The sequence below is a fragment of the Mirounga leonina genome, unplaced genomic scaffold (assembly GCF_011800145.1).
Source record: "Mirounga leonina isolate KUSES-001 unplaced genomic scaffold, KU_Mleo_1.0 Mir_101664, whole genome shotgun sequence".
In the NCBI taxonomy this organism is placed as follows: Eukaryota; Metazoa; Chordata; class Mammalia; order Carnivora; family Phocidae; genus Mirounga; species Mirounga leonina.
This window is the reverse complement of record NW_023270175.1, coordinates 5577808-5595522: the sequence shown is the minus strand read 5'-3', so window position 1 is coordinate 5595522 and position 17715 is coordinate 5577808. Positions and strand designations below refer to the sequence as shown.

The following is a 17715-nucleotide window of genomic DNA, read 5'->3' as shown; positions in this document are numbered from 1 at the left end:
GGGCTGAGGAGTATACATTGAGGCTCTCAGGGCTTGTCCAGCCCACTAGTATGGCCAGTAAATTGCAGGGCATAGACCGAGCTAGGTTTTGGGGACTGCAACAGAACTTGGTCCCAAGCTTGCTTAATCAGAGTGGGATGAGCTCAGGTGTTTATCAGACAGTATCCCCCCCGGGACTCCTGGACCCGCCTGGCCTGCCCCACAATCCATGCTGCCTTTCTCCTTTATAGGTTTTGCAGAGGTCTGTCTATGGGCTGTGCAAGCTTGAGATAGTGATGTCCTCCCTTGTTTCTGGGACTCCCTCCTTTTATTTTTACCTTAACACGATAATATTGAAGATGGGGGGAAATGACCACCTTCAACACCTTCAAAACTGATGACCTTGGGGATATTATTTTCTGTCTTTGGACTTTGATTGTCTTACTGATAAAATGAGACAACTGAACTAGACACTGCCCATGGTCCCCTTCTAGCTTTGATGTTACATGATTTTAAAGACTTCATAATAACTTTGATGCTCTTTTTCCTGGCAAATGAAAGATGTCATATATTCAGGGATAGATTCCTTCATCGGAATTAAGAATTTGGCACTTTGGTTTTGTCAGGGAGGGGTGAAAGTGTTAAGTGCTCACCTCCTCCTTCCCAACCATGGTTTAGTTTTGTTTGGGGCTCCACATTTGTAAATCTATGTCTGTGTCACCTATTCCTGAGTAACAAGAAGAAGCAGGCTTGTTTTGCCCAAGATCAGTATTTAGAGGGCAAACACCATGTGCTTGGAAGTTTGTATATGAGGCCCTGTTGATTGTCTCTGAATTCCACAGAGCGTCTAGAGACTGCCAACAAGCAGCTTGCGGAGAAGGAATATGAGGGATCAGAGGATACCAGAAAAACCATCTCTCAGCTCTTTGCAAAAAGTAAGTCTGAAAGCTCCGGCAGCAGGTATTAATGTGTGGTTGGGAGCCAGATGTGTAAAAAGGTTACACAGTTCTGCATATCCTTCTAGAATAGCTGGGACAGAGCAAATGCCATCTAGGGATTCTTTTTCCTGTTCAAGCATAAAATTGGGATTCTTGTTCTTTTTTCCTTCGAGGCCACGAAGGCTGCTTGCCACATTTAGCCACATCAACATGGCTCCTTCTGTATTAGACCATAGAAGCCCCTCGAAATCCCTGCTTTTGTCACGGCTAGCTGAAAAGGACCTTAGTGAACATGGGGTCTCTGCATGTTGGAGGGATTTATTGTTGAAGGCTCCATGGGCTGGCTGTGGTAGAGACAGGATTAACATGCGAAATCGATGATTAGCGTTTGGAATACCTAATCGGCACCTGTGGCTCCCTTAGTTAAACACCCCGTATTACATCATATCATTCCATATTGGCTGAGGGCAAAGGGAGCTAGAGGAGGACCACTGCCATGGCCTGAGCTACTGACTCTGGTCACAGAGTTGGAGGATGTGGGGGAGGGCAGAACTACATCTTCCTCATAATAGTGTTTCCTTTGTCTGGAAATACTCCAAGGACCGTGACAATGAACTAATCCTCTTCTTTATCGGTCCCTAATAGACTCCACCCAGCTAGACAATGCCTCATTCTTTCCAATTGCCACAATAAAACCAGCAATAAAAACTCTGCAGTGGGTTGAGCCCATAGGGGGAAACAGATGAACTACCCTCACTCTGCAGATGCCCGTGATTGGTGCTGCCTACCCCCTGCCCCCCTCCCTGCGGCTCCCAGCTGGAGTAGCGCACGGTGGGGACTTGTCAGGCCCCATCTTCACGGGGCCTCCACATGCCTCTTTCAAGTCATTCCATGCAGCTTCCAGTCAGCTTTTACAAGTTTGTTTGATCTTCACTTACAATATCCCCCTCCCTCCCTGGGTTGCTCTGTTGTGCACTGGCCTTAGAAGTGGGGCTTTTTTTCTTCCTCATTTCCCTGAGCCTCCTGTTCCTTTGTCAGTCTGTCTCAGAGGGAAGAATGCAGTTGTTCTGGTGTCCTCAGTACCTGGTGTAAATTGTTGCTTTTGGGGTGTCACGGTGACCCTGGAAGTAGGTTCCCTGGTGGAGAAGGTGGTGGCCCCCCAGGACAAAACAAAACAAAAGAGAAAATGTATGGGTTCTTGCCCCGGATCTGCTAGTTCATACTCCTTCCTCCCTGTGTGGCGATGGTATTTCAGGGGTCCTGGGAGCTCGGCTACTGGTTTATAAAATGTGGGAACTTAATAGATAAAAAGTGTATTAACAGCAGGGGGAAAGGCTGTCTCATGGTTCTAGAAGGGAAAAATGGACTCCACTTAGCAAGCAGAGGCGAGGGCATGATTTGTGGCCTCTTAGTTCTTTTTGCCTTTGGACATCGACAGGGTGCTGCGTGGTTGGAACTGTGGCAAGCGGCAAGAAAGCCCTCTTGAAAAGCCTCCCTGGGGAATGTGTTCCACTTACCCTCGAGAGGCCAAACCTAATGCAACCCCAGGAGAAGGCAGTCTGGTTAGAAGGAGTTTAGAACAGCCTGCCCTTAAGTATGGGCTCCGCCGTGTACTCATTTACTAATTATGAGACCTCGTACAAGTTACTCAAGCCCTCTGGGTCTCTGTCTTTTCATATACAAAATGGAGAAGAGAATAACACTTTTCCTTGCAGGGGAGTCCTTCTGAGGACTAAGTTAGCACAATACTTGGTAGGCAATAAGTATTCGACAGATGCTCATTTCTTTTCCAAGGTACAGCTGAATAGATAAGTAACATCAGAGTGGGAAGGAAGGCGAGGCTGCCCTATTAAAGTTTCTCTTACAAACTTAAGTATCATGGTCTCCAGAGGAAGGGCACTCTACCTCCAAATGAGAATCAGAACTGCTCCTTTGAGTTTCTGGCATGAGGGCTGTCCTAGGTAAAAGGGGAGGGTCCTAGAAAGGCCGAGGGATGATTACACGTGTCTTGGTCTTCTGTACCTACAATGCAATCCTGGACTTATTTCAGTTGGAAAATAATGTTAGTAAAGAGTAGGATTTTGAGTTTTATACATTCTGTGAAATACCATTTTGAGATTGATTTAATATACTGTCACAAGATAATAGGGTAAACTCTGGGGGACTCAGTGGCTCTTTTGTGAATACAAAACCACTTGAAGAAATAAAATTGAAGAGACAAACCTACCTGTTCTTCTGATGTGTGTGTATTCTTTGCATCATACTTTTCATCACACTCTTTACATCTACTTTCACATTGCTTCTGCACAACAACCATTGTTAAGTGACTTTTCTGAATTTACATAGCAAGTTGGTGGCAGAGCCAGCAAGAGAGTCCAGATCTTGGGTGTGCTGGTTCTTTTGGCTGTGTGTTAGACAATGTTTAATAATGGGTATGATTGTCAGTTTTACCCAGGTAAGGTTTTGAGCCAGCCCCAGAATGGCAGTAATGATGATTCATGTCTTGATAGATAAGGAAAGCCAGAGGGAGAAGGAGAAGCTGGAGGCCGAGCTGGCCACTGCCCGTTCTACCAATGAGGACCAACGGCGACACATCGAAATCCGAGACCAGGCCCTGAGCAATGCCCAGGCCAAGGTGGTCAAGCTGGAAGAAGAGGTATGTGTAGTTTCCTTAGGTATATGAGCCTGAGGTGGGGAAGGGCTGGGAAATCAAGGGATCAAGGGCACTGGGGACTCCCCAGTTTGGTGAACTGGCAGCTACACAATCCCCCAGTAGGAAGGTACCATCTGCTACTTTTTTTTTTTTAAAGATTTATTTATTTATTTGAGAGTGCAAGAGTGAGAACACAAGCGGAGGGAGGGGCAGAGGGAGAGAGAGAATCCCAAGCAGGCTCCCCACGGGGCACGCAGCCTGACTTGTGGATCCATCTCACTACCTGAGCCAAAATCATGAGTCGGACACTTAAGTGACTGAGCCCCGCCCTCTGCTACTTCTAGTCATAGCTGCGCTGATGTGAGTGCACTTTGATTTCTTTTCTCTTCTCTGCAAGTTCCTTCCTTTGGTTCCCGAATAGAAAATCACCAAGGTCAAGGAGCAATTTCCATTTGCTCATTCATGTAATAAGCTAGCCACCCCCCTCCAAGTTCTTACTGTGGACCTAGCCCTGCCTTAAGCCTGTGACAGATATATACTTTTTAATTCCTGCCGTTATAGGGCTTTAAAGCTTTTTTTTTTAGAAGGGCTAAAAAAATGATTCCAGATATTTTAAAGTACTCCAAGGATCTTAACATCAAAATGGTCCTTGTCTCCCCATACTCAGTGGGAAGTTGGTCCCCTTAGGTAAAAAGCTAAACTAAAATAAATGAATCTTGATGGCTATGCCCCTTATCCTAGGATTTATTTTGCAGACTGGTTTTCAAATAGAAGCAGTCTTTAAAAAAAAAAAAAAAAAAGATTTTATTTATTTATTTGACAGAGAGACACAGCGAGAGAGGGAACACAAGCAGGGGGAGTGGGAGAGGGAGAAGCAGGCTTCCCGCAGAGCAGGGAGCCCGATGCGGGGCTCGATCCCAGGACCCTGGGATCATGACCTGAGCCGAAGGCAGACGCTTAATGACTGAGCCACCCAGGCGCCCCTCAAATAGAAGCAATCTTGAACAGGATGGGACCCAGGGACAATTTACAGTTTGTGGCAGGCCAGGAGCTGTGCCCTGGCTCTTCCTGGCTAGCTTGTGGAATGGAGGTACATGGTGGGGTGAAATGGTCACTTTTTTGTGTGTGCGAGTATAGAGTCTTTCTTTGACAAATACAGGGGCCCCCAAACTATTAAGCGTATGATAAATATGTATCTGATTAGTCTTGATGTAGATGTTACTCGATTGCAACACTGAACTGTGTTCATGTGAAATAGAGGGAATATTGCTGCTGGCCTGTCATTAATTAATCTTGCATACCAGTTGTCATTGTATTGAAGTACTACTAAGTCTTCAATGTTTTGTACTTCAGGGAATGGGTGTGTTCCAGCAAAAATTGATGCCAAAGTGTAACTTGGTGAAGAAAATTTCACATCTCACTCACTATTCTAAAATTTGAATTGTTTTAAGAGAAGAAATAGCCTCCATTGTAACATTAGAAGCTTTATAAACTTGAGACCAAAAAAAAAAGTGTTTAGTGACCAAGCCCTCAGCATTGTGGCTTTTGTATGTATGAGCTGTCTTTCCTACCTTCATTCATTGCCTGCTTCTTCTCCCTCAGTAAGAATGGTTCTATTTCCTAGAGATCTCTTGACTTCCAGATATCCTTTGCTTTTTGGGGTGGGGATTAAAATGCTTGTTGGAGGGGCGCCTAGGTGATTCAGTCAGCTAAGGGTCCGACTCCTGATTTTGGCTCAGGTCATGATCCTCAGGGGTTGTGAGATCGAGCCCTGAGTGGGCTCCACGCTCAGCGGGGAGTCTGCTTGAGATTCTCTCCATTTCCCTCTCCCTCTGGCCCTCCTCCTGCTTGCTCTCTCAAATAAATATATCTTTAAAAAAAATGCTTGTGGGTTCATACATTTCCAGTAGATAATGTCACCTAACCTATGATGTCCTTGACCTGATTTGCTTAATCATTAAACATCAGGTTGCATAAAATCAAGTTAATGTCCAGCTTCATCAGTTGTCTACATCAGAAATATTGCTAAGTTGCTTTATTGAACATGAGGAATACTTGTATATGTCTGGTATCCAGACCTAAGGAGCACACCCTTTAACCTTTTGCTATACTTCATCTATGCTTTTCCTTCCCCTTTTTGTGAGGAAATCACAGAGTAAATTACAGGACAAGGATAAGACTGTGTTCTTTTAGAGAAGGGAAAACTGAGAGACTGGCTGAGAAGTAGCTTGCTGGTCACATGGCAAGTCTTGGGTAAAGCCAGGAATAAAACTGGAATCTCATGACTCTTCATTCCCTAAACCTTGCTGCCTGTCTCCCTGTCTGAATCATCCTTTGGTTCCATTCCCAAAGAGAAAATGTGGGCGCTTGTTCAAATTTAGTAACCCCTGCATCTTTTCATTTAAAAAAAAATGCTTCACCTGTTGGGCCCCTCTTTTTCAACAAGACCATGAGAAGCTTGTCCAGAGTGATTTGAGATTGGAGTGTAGACACAGCCCTACTGCCCCTCCAGGATGGGTGCCCATCCGGTAGGAGATAAATGGGGACAAAGACTCTGCAACTCTCTTGGTTTGCTGTGTCCTAGGGCTCAGTGGTAACTGGTTGTTAATCATGAAAATAATATACAATATACATCTAAGGAGAGGATGTTAATTTGTAGTTCCCACTGGGCAGCCCTCACTGCAACAGTTGCCTGAAATATATTTCTGGCTTCTGAGGCTTTTCTGGGCATTCGTTCCAGATTTTTAGTCATTTTCCAGGGCCCTGCCCCCGAAACACATAGGTTTACAATTTAAAAAAGAAGTTCTGAAAATTGGGCTAGGATTCAGTCATGGCATCTAGTGTCCAGGTATCTTAAATGAGTTCATCAATTATTATTAATTTTTTAGTCCTCCTCCCACTTGTACTTCTGCTCAGAGTCTAGTTGTTGGGAGATTTGAGTTGCTGTTGCTAAAGGCAGTGGGATATTTGATGGAGAGAGCGGGCTGGGAGCCTTCTACCCAATAGCATCAAAAGACAGAGGTCATGTAATGTCTCCCAGACTCTCAAGCCCATGTAGGGGCTTGAAACCGTGTCTCAGGAAAAATCCACTGATTCTTCTTTTCTTTTCTGTCTTAGCAGCCTATCAGACCTGGGTTTGCTCCTGGGTGGTGTTTGCCTTATCTCCTTTATAATATTCAAAGGAAAACATTCCTTTTCTTTAGTCCCCAATACAAGAACAGATTATTGAAGTTTTCCTCGTCTGCTGCAACTCAACCCCCATTAGGCTCCTTCTGTCTGGGGTAAAATTTTTAAGTATGGAACATTACAGAAGGTAGCTCTGGAACTAAGGAGTCTTCAGTGTTCACAAAATTAGTGAACATCTCCAAATCGAGAAGGGTATTCATGAATAGAAAATGTAGTCCTCTATCTGTTGGGAGATAACTCACATAAAATCGTTTTTGAAGACAGAGGGATATGCCAGACATTTGCTATGTCTCGTATAAACAGAGAATTTAGTTATGGCTTACAAATGGTACCATGAATTTTCCTTAGAAGTTCTTCCACGGGAAACCTCTGTACTCTACTTAGCAAATGAGAATTAGGGAAACTTTCCCAAATTAAGTCATTGGTCTAGGGAGTATTTTCTTAGCCTACTAAATGCAATGTCAGGTCAATACATTTATCGAGTTATTATGTTGTTTACCTGAAACTGATATAATGTTATATGTCACATATATCTCATTTAAAAAGAAGATGGCCAGGGAAATATTATGACTAGTTTAATAGTCCGAGGACCCTTGCATGTATTTATGTCTTTCTCTGTACAAAGTCCTCATTTAGATGCTCTTCCTGAAATTCATCTCATTTTTCTAATGCCATTAAGTCTCTTGCCCATGATGCTCTTCACTGTGCTCTAAGCTCTATACAGAAATGTGCCTCAGGCTTACAGAGAACTTTCTCCCGCAATCATAACTTCTTCCTCTTCCAAGCTCAGCAGAGATTCTCGGAGGGACCCTGCTCTGTTGACATCTGGGGAGGTATCTTGCTGGAAGGGGCTAGTACTTTTACTAAAGGAGAGACCTGGTTTTGTGGTGATTCACTATAATCAGGGTCTTGCCACCAATCTGCAGCCTATGCAGCAAGTAGTAGCCAAGGTAAATGGTGCCTTTCCATCCTTGCCCTTATCTTTCGGGATACGTAGGTCGTGTTGAAGTGGAGGCTCATTAAACTCCAAGTCAAAAGAACTCTGTGTCCCACAGCAACCGTGGCATTCTCCCATGCAAAGGACCTCCCCCAATCCCCCCCACCCGCTACCACTAATTTGACCTCACTGGAGAGTTTCGACAGATGCCTGGCATATCCACTCACAAGGCTCAAGGCAGCCCAGGCTTCTGGCTGGCTACTGTCTTATCATGATCCAGAGCTGAGCCACTGCTTGGGTAATTGTTTCAGGCATGGTGGGAAAAAGGCCCTGGCAGGATCAAAGAGGGAAGATGCTGCGGGTGGGCTGCCTACTGAGCAGAGTGCACTGGACGGGAGAGAGCGGAATGTGGGAGGGCTGACAAAAAAAAGCCAGTGAGTCTCGTTCTTTGGCTTTAGGCTAGAATGACAGCCACAGAGATTCAGGGAAAAGGGGCCCAAGTGTTAACCTTTTCTGAACTGCAGTGGCTGGCGATGATTTAGACATCACAGTGATAACTCTTGAAGGCAGTGAATTTTCCAGTGTCCTTTTGCCACTCCACTCAGTTCTTCGAAACAAAATTCGTATGCTTTCCTCCCATCTCCACCATTATTCTTTTATGGCTGATAGTTTTTCTTATTTCTAATTCCCTTGCCACTTACTTGATTTGTCATTTTGCTTTTGGAGATGGACAGTTTTCTGCTGTCACACTTACCCACACAGTACCATAACTAGTGTCCTTTCCCAATATTAGAGGAAGATGTGCTAGGCATAGACATTTATGTCTCATCCAAAATCATCTCCACACAATAGCATATTGTGTGAGTAGGTAAAACTCACACAATAGTTATGATGGATTATAAATGTGGTTGGGAGGTCTGAGGGTACTAATTATGTGCGCATTTAGAGTGTTGATAGGAATTCAGATAAAGTACGTTATCTACCCAGGAATCTTCCAAGGTGTTCTGCTGATGGATTATTGACTTATTTGAAGGGCATTTCATCTAAGGATAACATTCCCCATATTTGTGGCAGCATTTTATTTTTAGAGAGAGCCTGAGGGGGGTAGAGAGAGAGAGAGAATCTTAAGCAGGCTCCACGCTAGGCCCTTAACCTACTGAGCCACCGAGGCGCCCTGGCAACATATTTTTTTTTTGAAGTAGGTGTTGCTCCACCCAATATGTTAAGAAATTCTGTCCCCACCCCAAAAAGAGATGGAGTGACCTCTCAGAGCTTGATTTTCTGTTTTTCCTGTGATTTTCACTTTTTAAATTCCCAAGTTGGAAGCCTTGTATAATTTCTTTAGCCTCCTTAACAGAATGAACTCTGTTGTCTTGGTAGCAAGTTTCTAGAGGTGGTTTCTTCTCTTCAGTTCTTTTAATATCCACCAGTGGACCACAGCCTCTTGGCAATGGACAGAGGCAGCTTGCTAATACCAGGGTAGTGTTACCAAATTGCTTCAGAGGGAACTCTTACTTGGAGCCAGGGGCTCCTGAGTAAGACTAACTCAGATCACACAGAAATCACTGAAGGGTCAAGGCAGCAACATACGAACTAGTTGTATGAAGGAGAGGACCAAAGAAGGTACACTGGAACTGTGACATCTGGGACATAGTGAGTGGAGTTGTGGCAGTGGAAAGGAAGATGAAAATCAAACACAGTGAAGGATGTCCTCTATGGCACTGGACTTAGCTCTGTATAACTAGTTTTAGTGTCTCATAGCCAGTAATAATAGCCTACCCCCCCCACCTATCCATCTGCATATTTTTTATTTATTAAGACTTTACCTTTTCAGAGCAGTTTGAGGTTTCCAGGAAAAGAGAAGGTAAGGTATAGAGATTTTCCATCTACCCCCTGCTGCCACACCTGCATAGCCTCTGCCGTTATCAACACCCCCCACCAGAGAGGTCATATTTGTTACAACTGATGAGCTTATGTTCACACATCAGTGATCTGAAGTCCATAGTTTATATTAGGGTTCACTCTTGGTGTTTTTACCCTCTGTGGGTTTGGACAAATGTATAATGACATGTATCTACCATTATGGTATCATATAGAGTATTTCCACTCCCTAAAAATTCTGTGTTCTGCTTATTCATCCCTACCCCCTATGTAATTTTTTTTTAACTTTTTGAGAACATTTCCAAATCTATTATTGTATTTCCCACCATGAACCTTGCACGTTTTGTCTTCTTTTAACCGATTAGGAAATTAAAGTGCGGACAGATTGTGATAAATCTAGGACAAAACCCAGATCTCTTAATTCCAAAATATCCTACCCTATGCTTTGTCCACCAGTGCATACATGGAAAAGGTCAATGATTAAATGACTTCCTTGCAAATGGCTGAGGTAAATGGGTAGCTTTAGGGGCCCTAGAAGTAATTTTGTATATAGCCATCTTTTAAAAAATAAATTTGAAAGACGTCCACAGTTGTTGGAGGGAGGGGAAGGGATGCCATCACGTGGTATTCATTTGCAGGGATCAGATTTTCCTGAGTCAGAAGGGGGTTAAGAGATCTGCCAAATGCTTGGGAATGGGTTCAAATTATTGCAGAAGAGCAATGGAAAAATATGATTGATTGAGCTCGAGAATATTTGCCTTATTCTTCATGGGATTGCCTTTCTGCTGTTCTTCCCACTTTATGATTCCCCTTTAAAAATTTATCTCTGGGGGCGCCTGGGTGGCTCAGTCGTTAAGCGTCTGCCTTCGGCTCAGGTCATGATCTCAGGGTCCTGGGATAGAGGCCCACATCAGGCTCCCTGCTCAGCGGGAAGCCTGTTTCTCTCTCTCCCACTTCCCCTGCTTGTGTTCCCTCTCTCCTATCTCTCTCTCTGTGTCAAATAAATAAATTTAATAAATAAATAAAAAATAAATAAAAATTTATCTCTGATTCACAATGATTTGAAACCCTTGACTTGCCAGACAAAGTAAATACATTGATGAATGTGTGTTTATTGTTCATATATTTGTAGTGTTATAGCTAAGATATGCTATGCTCATTTTTATTCTTCTATTTGACAGCTAATTAATATTAGCTGGTTACCAAGAGGGTAGTGAACAATGAACTAGAACTAGAATCTCAGAGAGATGCAAAGGAGTGGAACGTCCCTGCTCTTATGGGGCTTATGGGATACCGCTCTCCAGTGGGGCAGGGACTTTGTCTTGCTTCCCATTATATCGCTACTGCTCTCCGATGTAGAATAGGGTCTGACATATGATAAGCATTCAGTAAATATCTGTTGAATGAATGAATGAATCCACACATGAATAAAATCTTTTACAATGACTGCTAGTAGAGTATACATTATGAGAGGCTTTTGAGAAAAGCAGCAATCAGGGTCAGATAAGATTAGTAAAGGAAAAACTCCTGGAGAGATTAGTGATATGGTGAGGAGGGATGAAAAAATGATCAGATGAAAGAAAAAGAAAGAAAGAAAGAAAGAAGAAAGAAAGAAAGAAAGAAAGAAAGAAAGAAAGAAAGAAAGAAAGAGAAAGAAAGAAAGAAAGAAGTGATCAGATTACTACAAAGATTGAGTATTTGCAGGGTAGGCCTGGTTGAATTTTAAGGCAGTAGGAGGCAGCAACATTTTGATAAAAACATTTTTAAGAGCCATATCTAGACTGGACAGGGGACAGTGTGAGAGCAGACTGGAGATGAAATGAAAAGCATCAAGTAGCTTGAGATATGGATGAGAGAGAAGAGCTCTGACCTAACGAAGTGAGAGAGGAGGTATACAGGTGCCTTGGATATAGTAGGTACCTAATCAATACTACTGGAATGGATATGCTAGCAGCAGATTGCTTTGTTCTTAAATAAAGCAGTGCCATAATGTACTACTTGAAGAAGTCTATTACAGCCACCATATATAGGATGGACTGATGGTGCGTGTGTGTCTGTGTGTACATGTGCTTATGTGTAGATGGGAGAGGGCAACTGAAAGTAAGGAGATCTGTTAGGTTATTATTATAATAACTTAGTTGTGAAATTAGGACTTAAAACTGTGTAGGCCAAAGGGGCACCTGGGTGGCACAGTCAGTTGAGCATCTGACTCTTGGTTGCGGCTTGGGTCGTGGTCCCAGGGCCGTAGGATAAAGCCCGGCGTCAGGCTCCATGGTCAGCGTGGAGTCTGCATGAGATTCTCTCTCCCTCTTCTTCTGCCCCTCCCACTCATGCTCTCTCTCTCTAAAGTAAATAAATAAATCTTTAAAGAAAAAAACTATGTAGGCCATGAAAATATAAGGAAACAAAAGAATATGAGATATGTTAAAATTAACACATAGTAATAGTGAGAGATTGGGTATGGTGGACAGAGGAAGGAGGGAAGAACAATAATTTCAAGATTTTGAGACTGAAAAATAGAGTAAGTGATGATAATGACTGCACTATCAAAAGGATAGCCTTTTGGAGAATGATGAAAGCAGTCTGGGACACATTAAGTGTCGGAGTGAGAAGTCTTGCACTCAGCTAGGGGTCTGTGACTAAAGAGAGCATGATAAGCGGAGCAAGATGGCGGAGGAGTAGGAGACCTGGATTTCATCTCCTCTCAGGAATTCAGCTGGATAGGGATCAAACCATTCTGAACACCTACAAACTCAACAGGAGATCGAAGAAAGGAATAGCAACAACTCTCTCATCAGAAAAGCGACCACTTTCTGGAAGGTAGGACGTGCGGAGAAGTGAATCCGAGGCGATATTCGGGAGGATAGACGGCGGGGGAGGGGCCTCCGTGGGCCGCTTCTGGCAAGTGATAGAGCCGCGGAGCACAAAATCGGAACTTTTAGAAGTCGGCTCCGCTGAGGGACGTCACTCTGGTGGCTAAGCGGGGGGTGGAACCCTCCGGGACAGTGTGGTCTCAGGACCCTCGGGGTCACAGAAAGACCGGGGGTGCCTAAGTGTGGCAGAGCTCCCAGGTATCGGAGCGGGGAAGCCGGCTGCAGAGGCGGAGCCCAGGCGCGGGCTCTCAGCTCGGGGTGGCCATAAACCGTGATCCGCGGCACAGTCGGGCCCCTGCTCCTCCAGCAGGGACCCAACAAGCGGCAGATCCGGGGAGACTCACCTTCCTCCCCCGGGAGGAGCCGCACGGGAGTGCACCGCAGGGATCTGCTGGGTTTGGAGACTCCAGACCGGGTCCAGTGCCAGAGATAGAAACGCGCGGTCACAGGCCGGTTGAGCACGGAGTGCGGCCGGAGACCGGGGACGGGAGTGACTGGCGGCTTTTCTCTGGGGGCTCACTGAGGAGCGGGCCCGAGTTCTCGGCTCCTCCGGGGCGGAGATTGGGAGGCCGCCATTTTCACTCTCCGCCTCCAAAGCTGTACGGAAACCTCGCAGGGAACAAAAGCCCCGGAGAGCAAACCCGAGCAGATTGCTTGGCCGGGAGGGGGCAAGGGCGGGGCAATTCCGCCTCCATCAGAGACATTTGGAAACCACGGCAACAGGCCCCTCCCCAGAAGATCAGCAAGAACAGCCAGCCAAGACCAAGTTTACCGATCAATGAGAACAGCAGAACTCCAGCGCTAAGGGACTACTGCACATAGAATTCATGGCTTTTTTACCATGATTCCTTAGTCTTTTAAAGTTATTTTTTTTTTTTAACTTTTTGTCTTTTTCTTTTTGAATTTTTCTTTTTCCCTTTTTCAAACAACATCTTATCAATCCCCTTTTTTTAAAAAAAACATTTTTATTTTTCATTTTTAGAGTCATATTCTATCCCTTCATAATAGTTACCCATATTTTTGGCTTATATATATAAGTTGTTCTCTCTTTAAAATTTTGAGATCGTTTCTTCTAACAGATTAAAATATACCCTAAATCTCTAGTATATGGTGTTCTCTATTCCCCTGCCTGATCACATCCTCTCCCTTTTTTTTTCTTTTTCTTTTTTCTTTTTTTAAATCCTCTTTCTTTTTTCAAACAACTTCTTATCAATTCCTTTTATAAAATTTTTTATAATTTCCATTTTTACAGTCATTTTCCATCCCTTCATCGTATCAACCCTTATTTTTGTACATATATAAGTTTTTCTTTCTTTAAAATTTTGGGAGACACTTTCTTCTAAAAGACCAAAACACACCCCAAATCTAGTGTGTGGCACTGATCTATATACCATATAGATCATATTTGATCACATTCTGGTTTTTCTTTTGTTGTTGTTGTTTTGTTTTGTTTGTTGTTGTTTTTATCTTTATCTTTTTCTTTTTTTTTCTTTTTCTTTTTTCTCTCTTTCCCCTTCTTATCCCACTGCTTCAGGTCTTTTCTGATTTGTTTAGAGTATATTTTCTGGGGACGTGGTTACTCTGCTAGCATTTTGTTCTCTCATTAATCTATTCTCCTCTGCACAAAATGACGAGACGAAAAAAATCACCTCAACAAAAAGAACAAGAGGCAGTACCGACTGCCAGGGACCTACTCAATACGGACATTAGTACGATGTCAGATCTAGAGTTCAGAATCATCACTTTAAAGATACTAGCTGGGCTTGAAAAAAATATGGAAGTTATTAGAGAAACGCTTTCTGGAGAAGTAAAAGAGCTAAAATCCAACCAAGTAGAAATCAAAAAGGCTATTAATGAGGTGCAATCAAAAATGGGGGCGCTAACTGCTAGAATAAATGAGGCAGAAGAGAGAATCAGTAATATAGAAGATGAAATGCTGGAAAATAAAGAAGCTGAGAAAAAGAGAGATAAACAACTACTGGATCATGAGGGCAGAATTCGAGAGATAAGTGATACCATAAGACGAAACAACATTAGAATAATTGGGATCCCAGAAGAAGAAGAAAGAGAGAGGGGGGCAGAAGGTATAATGGAGCAAATTATAGCAGAGAACTTCCCTAATTTGGGGAAAGAAACAGGCATGAAAATCCAGGAAGCACAGAGAACCCCTCTCAAAATCAATAAAAATAGGTCAACACCCCGACATCTAATAGTAAAACTTACGAGTCTCATAGACAAAGAGAAAATCCTGAAAGCAGCTCGGGAGAAGAGATATGTAACCTACAATGGTAGAAACATTAGATTGGCAACAGACCTATCCACAGAGACCTGGCAGGCCAGAAAGGACTGGCAGGATATATTCAGAGCACTAAATGAGAAAAATATGCAGCCAAGAATACTCTATCCAGCTAGGCTGTCATTGAAAATTGAAGGAGAGATAAAAAGCTTCCAGGACAAACAAAAACTAAAGGAATTTGCAAACACAAAACCAGCCCTACAAGAAATATTGAAAGGGGTCCTCTAAGCAAAGAGAGACCCTAAAAGCAACATAGACCAGAAAGGAACACAGACAATATACGGTAACAGTCACCTTACAGGCAATACAATGGCACTAAATTCCTATCTTTCAATAGTTACCTTGAATGTAAATGGGCTAAATGCCCCAATCAAAAGACACAGGCTAACAGACTGGATTAAAAAACAAGATCCATCGATATGCTGTCTGCAAGAGACTCATTTTAGACCCAAAGACACCCCCAGATTGAAAGTGAGGGGGTGGAAAACCATTTACCATGCTAATGGACACCAAAAGAAAGCTGGGGTGGCAATCCTTATATCAGACAAATTAGATTTTAAACCAAAGACTGTAATAAGAGATGAGGAAGGACACTATATCATACTTAAAGGATCTATCCAACAAGAAGATCTAACAATTGTAAATATCTATGCCCCTAACATGGGAGCAGCCAATTATATAAGGCAATTAATAACAAAAGCAAAGAAACACATCAACAACAATACAATAATAGTGGGGGACTTTAACATCCCCCTCACTGAAATGGACAGATCATCTAAGCAAAAGATCAACAAGGAAATAAAGACTTTAAATGACACACTGGACCAAATGGACTTCACAGACATATTCAGAACATTCCACCCCAAAGCAATGGAATACACATTCTTCTCTACTGCCCATGGAACATTCTCCAGAATCGACCACATCCTAGGTCATAAATCAGGTCTCAACCGGTACCAAAAGATTGGGATCATTCCCTGCCTATTTTCAGACCACAATGCTTTGAAACTAGAACTCAATCCCAAGAGGAAAGTCGGAAAGAACTCAAATACATGGAGGCTAAAGAACATCCTACTGAAGAATGAATGGGTCAACCAGGAAATTAAAGAAGAATTAAAAAAATACATGGAAACCAATGAAAATGAAAACACAACTGTTCAAAATCTTTGGGATGCAGCAAAGGCAGTCCTAAGAGGAAAGTATATAGCAATACAAGCCTTTCTCAAGAAACAAGAAAGGTCTCAAGTACACAACCTAACCCTACACCTAAAGGAGCTGGAGAAAGAACAGCAAATAAAGCCTAAACCCAGCAGGAGAAGAGAAATCATAAAGATCAGAGCAGAAATCAATGAAATAGAAACTAAAAGAACAGTAGAACAGATCAACGAAACTAGGAGCTGGTTCTTTGAAAGAATTAACAAGATTGATAAACCCCTGGCCAGACTTATCAAAAAGAGAAGAGAAATGACCCAAATCAACAAAATCATGAATGAAAGAGGAGAGATCACAACCAACACCAAAGAAATACAAACAATTATAAGAACATATTATGAGCAACTCTATGCCAGCAAATTAGATAACCTGGAAGAGATGGATGCATTCCTAGAGATGTATCAACTACCAAAACTGAACCAGGATGAAATAGAAAACCTGAACAGACCTATAACCACTAAGGAAATTGAAGCAGTCATCAAAAATCTCCCAAAAAACAAAAGCCCAGGGCCAGATGGCTTCCCAGGGGAATTCTACCAAACATTTCAAGAAGAATTAATACCTATTCTTCTGAAACTGTTCCAAAAAATCGAAATGGAAGGAAAACTTCCAAACTCATTTTATGAGGCCAGCATTACCTTGATCCCCAAACCAGACAAAGACCCCATCAAAAAGGAGAATTACAGACCAATATCCCTGATGAACATGGATGCAAAAATTCTCACCAAAATACTAGCCAATAGGATCCAACAGTACATTAAAAGAATTATTCACCATGACCAAGTGGGATTTATCCCTGGGCTGCAAGGTTGGTTCAACATCCGCAAATCAATCAATGTGATACAGTACATTAACAAAGGAAAGAACAAGAATCATATGATCCTCTCAATAGATGCAGAAAAAGCTTTTGACAAAGTACAGCATCCTTTCTTGATTAAAACTCTTCAGAGTATAGGGATAGAGGGTACATACCTCAATATCATAAAAGCCATCTATGAAAAACCTACAGCAAATATTATTCTCAATGGGGAAAAACTGAGAGCTTTCCCCCTAAGGTCAGGAACGCGGCAGGGATGTCCACTATCACCACTGCTATTCAACATAGTATTGGAAGTCCTAGCCACAGCAATCAGACAACAAAAAGAAATCAAAGGCATCCAAATTGGCAAAGAAGAAGTCAAACTCTCACTCTTTGCAGATGATATGATACTTTATGTGGAAAACCCAAAAGACTCCACCCCAAAACTGCTAGAACTCATACAGGAATTCAGTAAAGTGGCAGGATATAAAATCAATGCACAGAAGTCAGTGGCATTCCTATACACCAACAACAAGACAGAAGAAAGAGAAATTAAGGAGTCCATCCCATTTACAATTGCACCCAAAACCATAAGATACCTAGGAATAAATCTAACCAAAGAGACAAAGGATCTGTACTCAGAAAACTATAAAATACTCATGAAAGAAATTGAGGAAGACACAAAGAAATGGAAAAACGTCCCATGCTCATGGATTGGAAGAACAAATATTGTGAAGATGTCAATGCTACCTAGAGCAATCTACACATTCAATGCAATCCCCATCAAAATACCATCCACTTTTTTCAAAGAAATGGAACAAATAATCCTAAAATTTGTATGGAACCAGAAAAGACCCCGCATAGCCAGAGGAATATTGAAAAAGAAAAGCAAAGCCGGTGGCATCACAATTCCGGACTTCAAGCTCTATTACAAAGCTGTCATCATCAAGACAGCATGGTA

At 42.6% G+C, this 17715-nt stretch overlaps 1 protein-coding gene across 4 annotated transcripts in view; it reads left to right on the top strand.

Moving 5' to 3' along the window:
• AMOT (angiomotin) overlaps positions 1-17715 on the top strand; it is a 71322-nt gene that overhangs the window by 29267 nt on the left and 24340 nt on the right. For all 4 annotated transcript variants that reach the window (XM_035007405.1, XM_035007387.1, XM_035007397.1 and 1 more), the window contains 2 exons: positions 822-914; positions 3428-3573. In XM_035007405.1, the coding sequence (XP_034863296.1) occupies positions 822-914; positions 3428-3573 (239 nt within the window). The remainder of the gene's footprint in view (positions 1-821; positions 915-3427; positions 3574-17715) is intronic.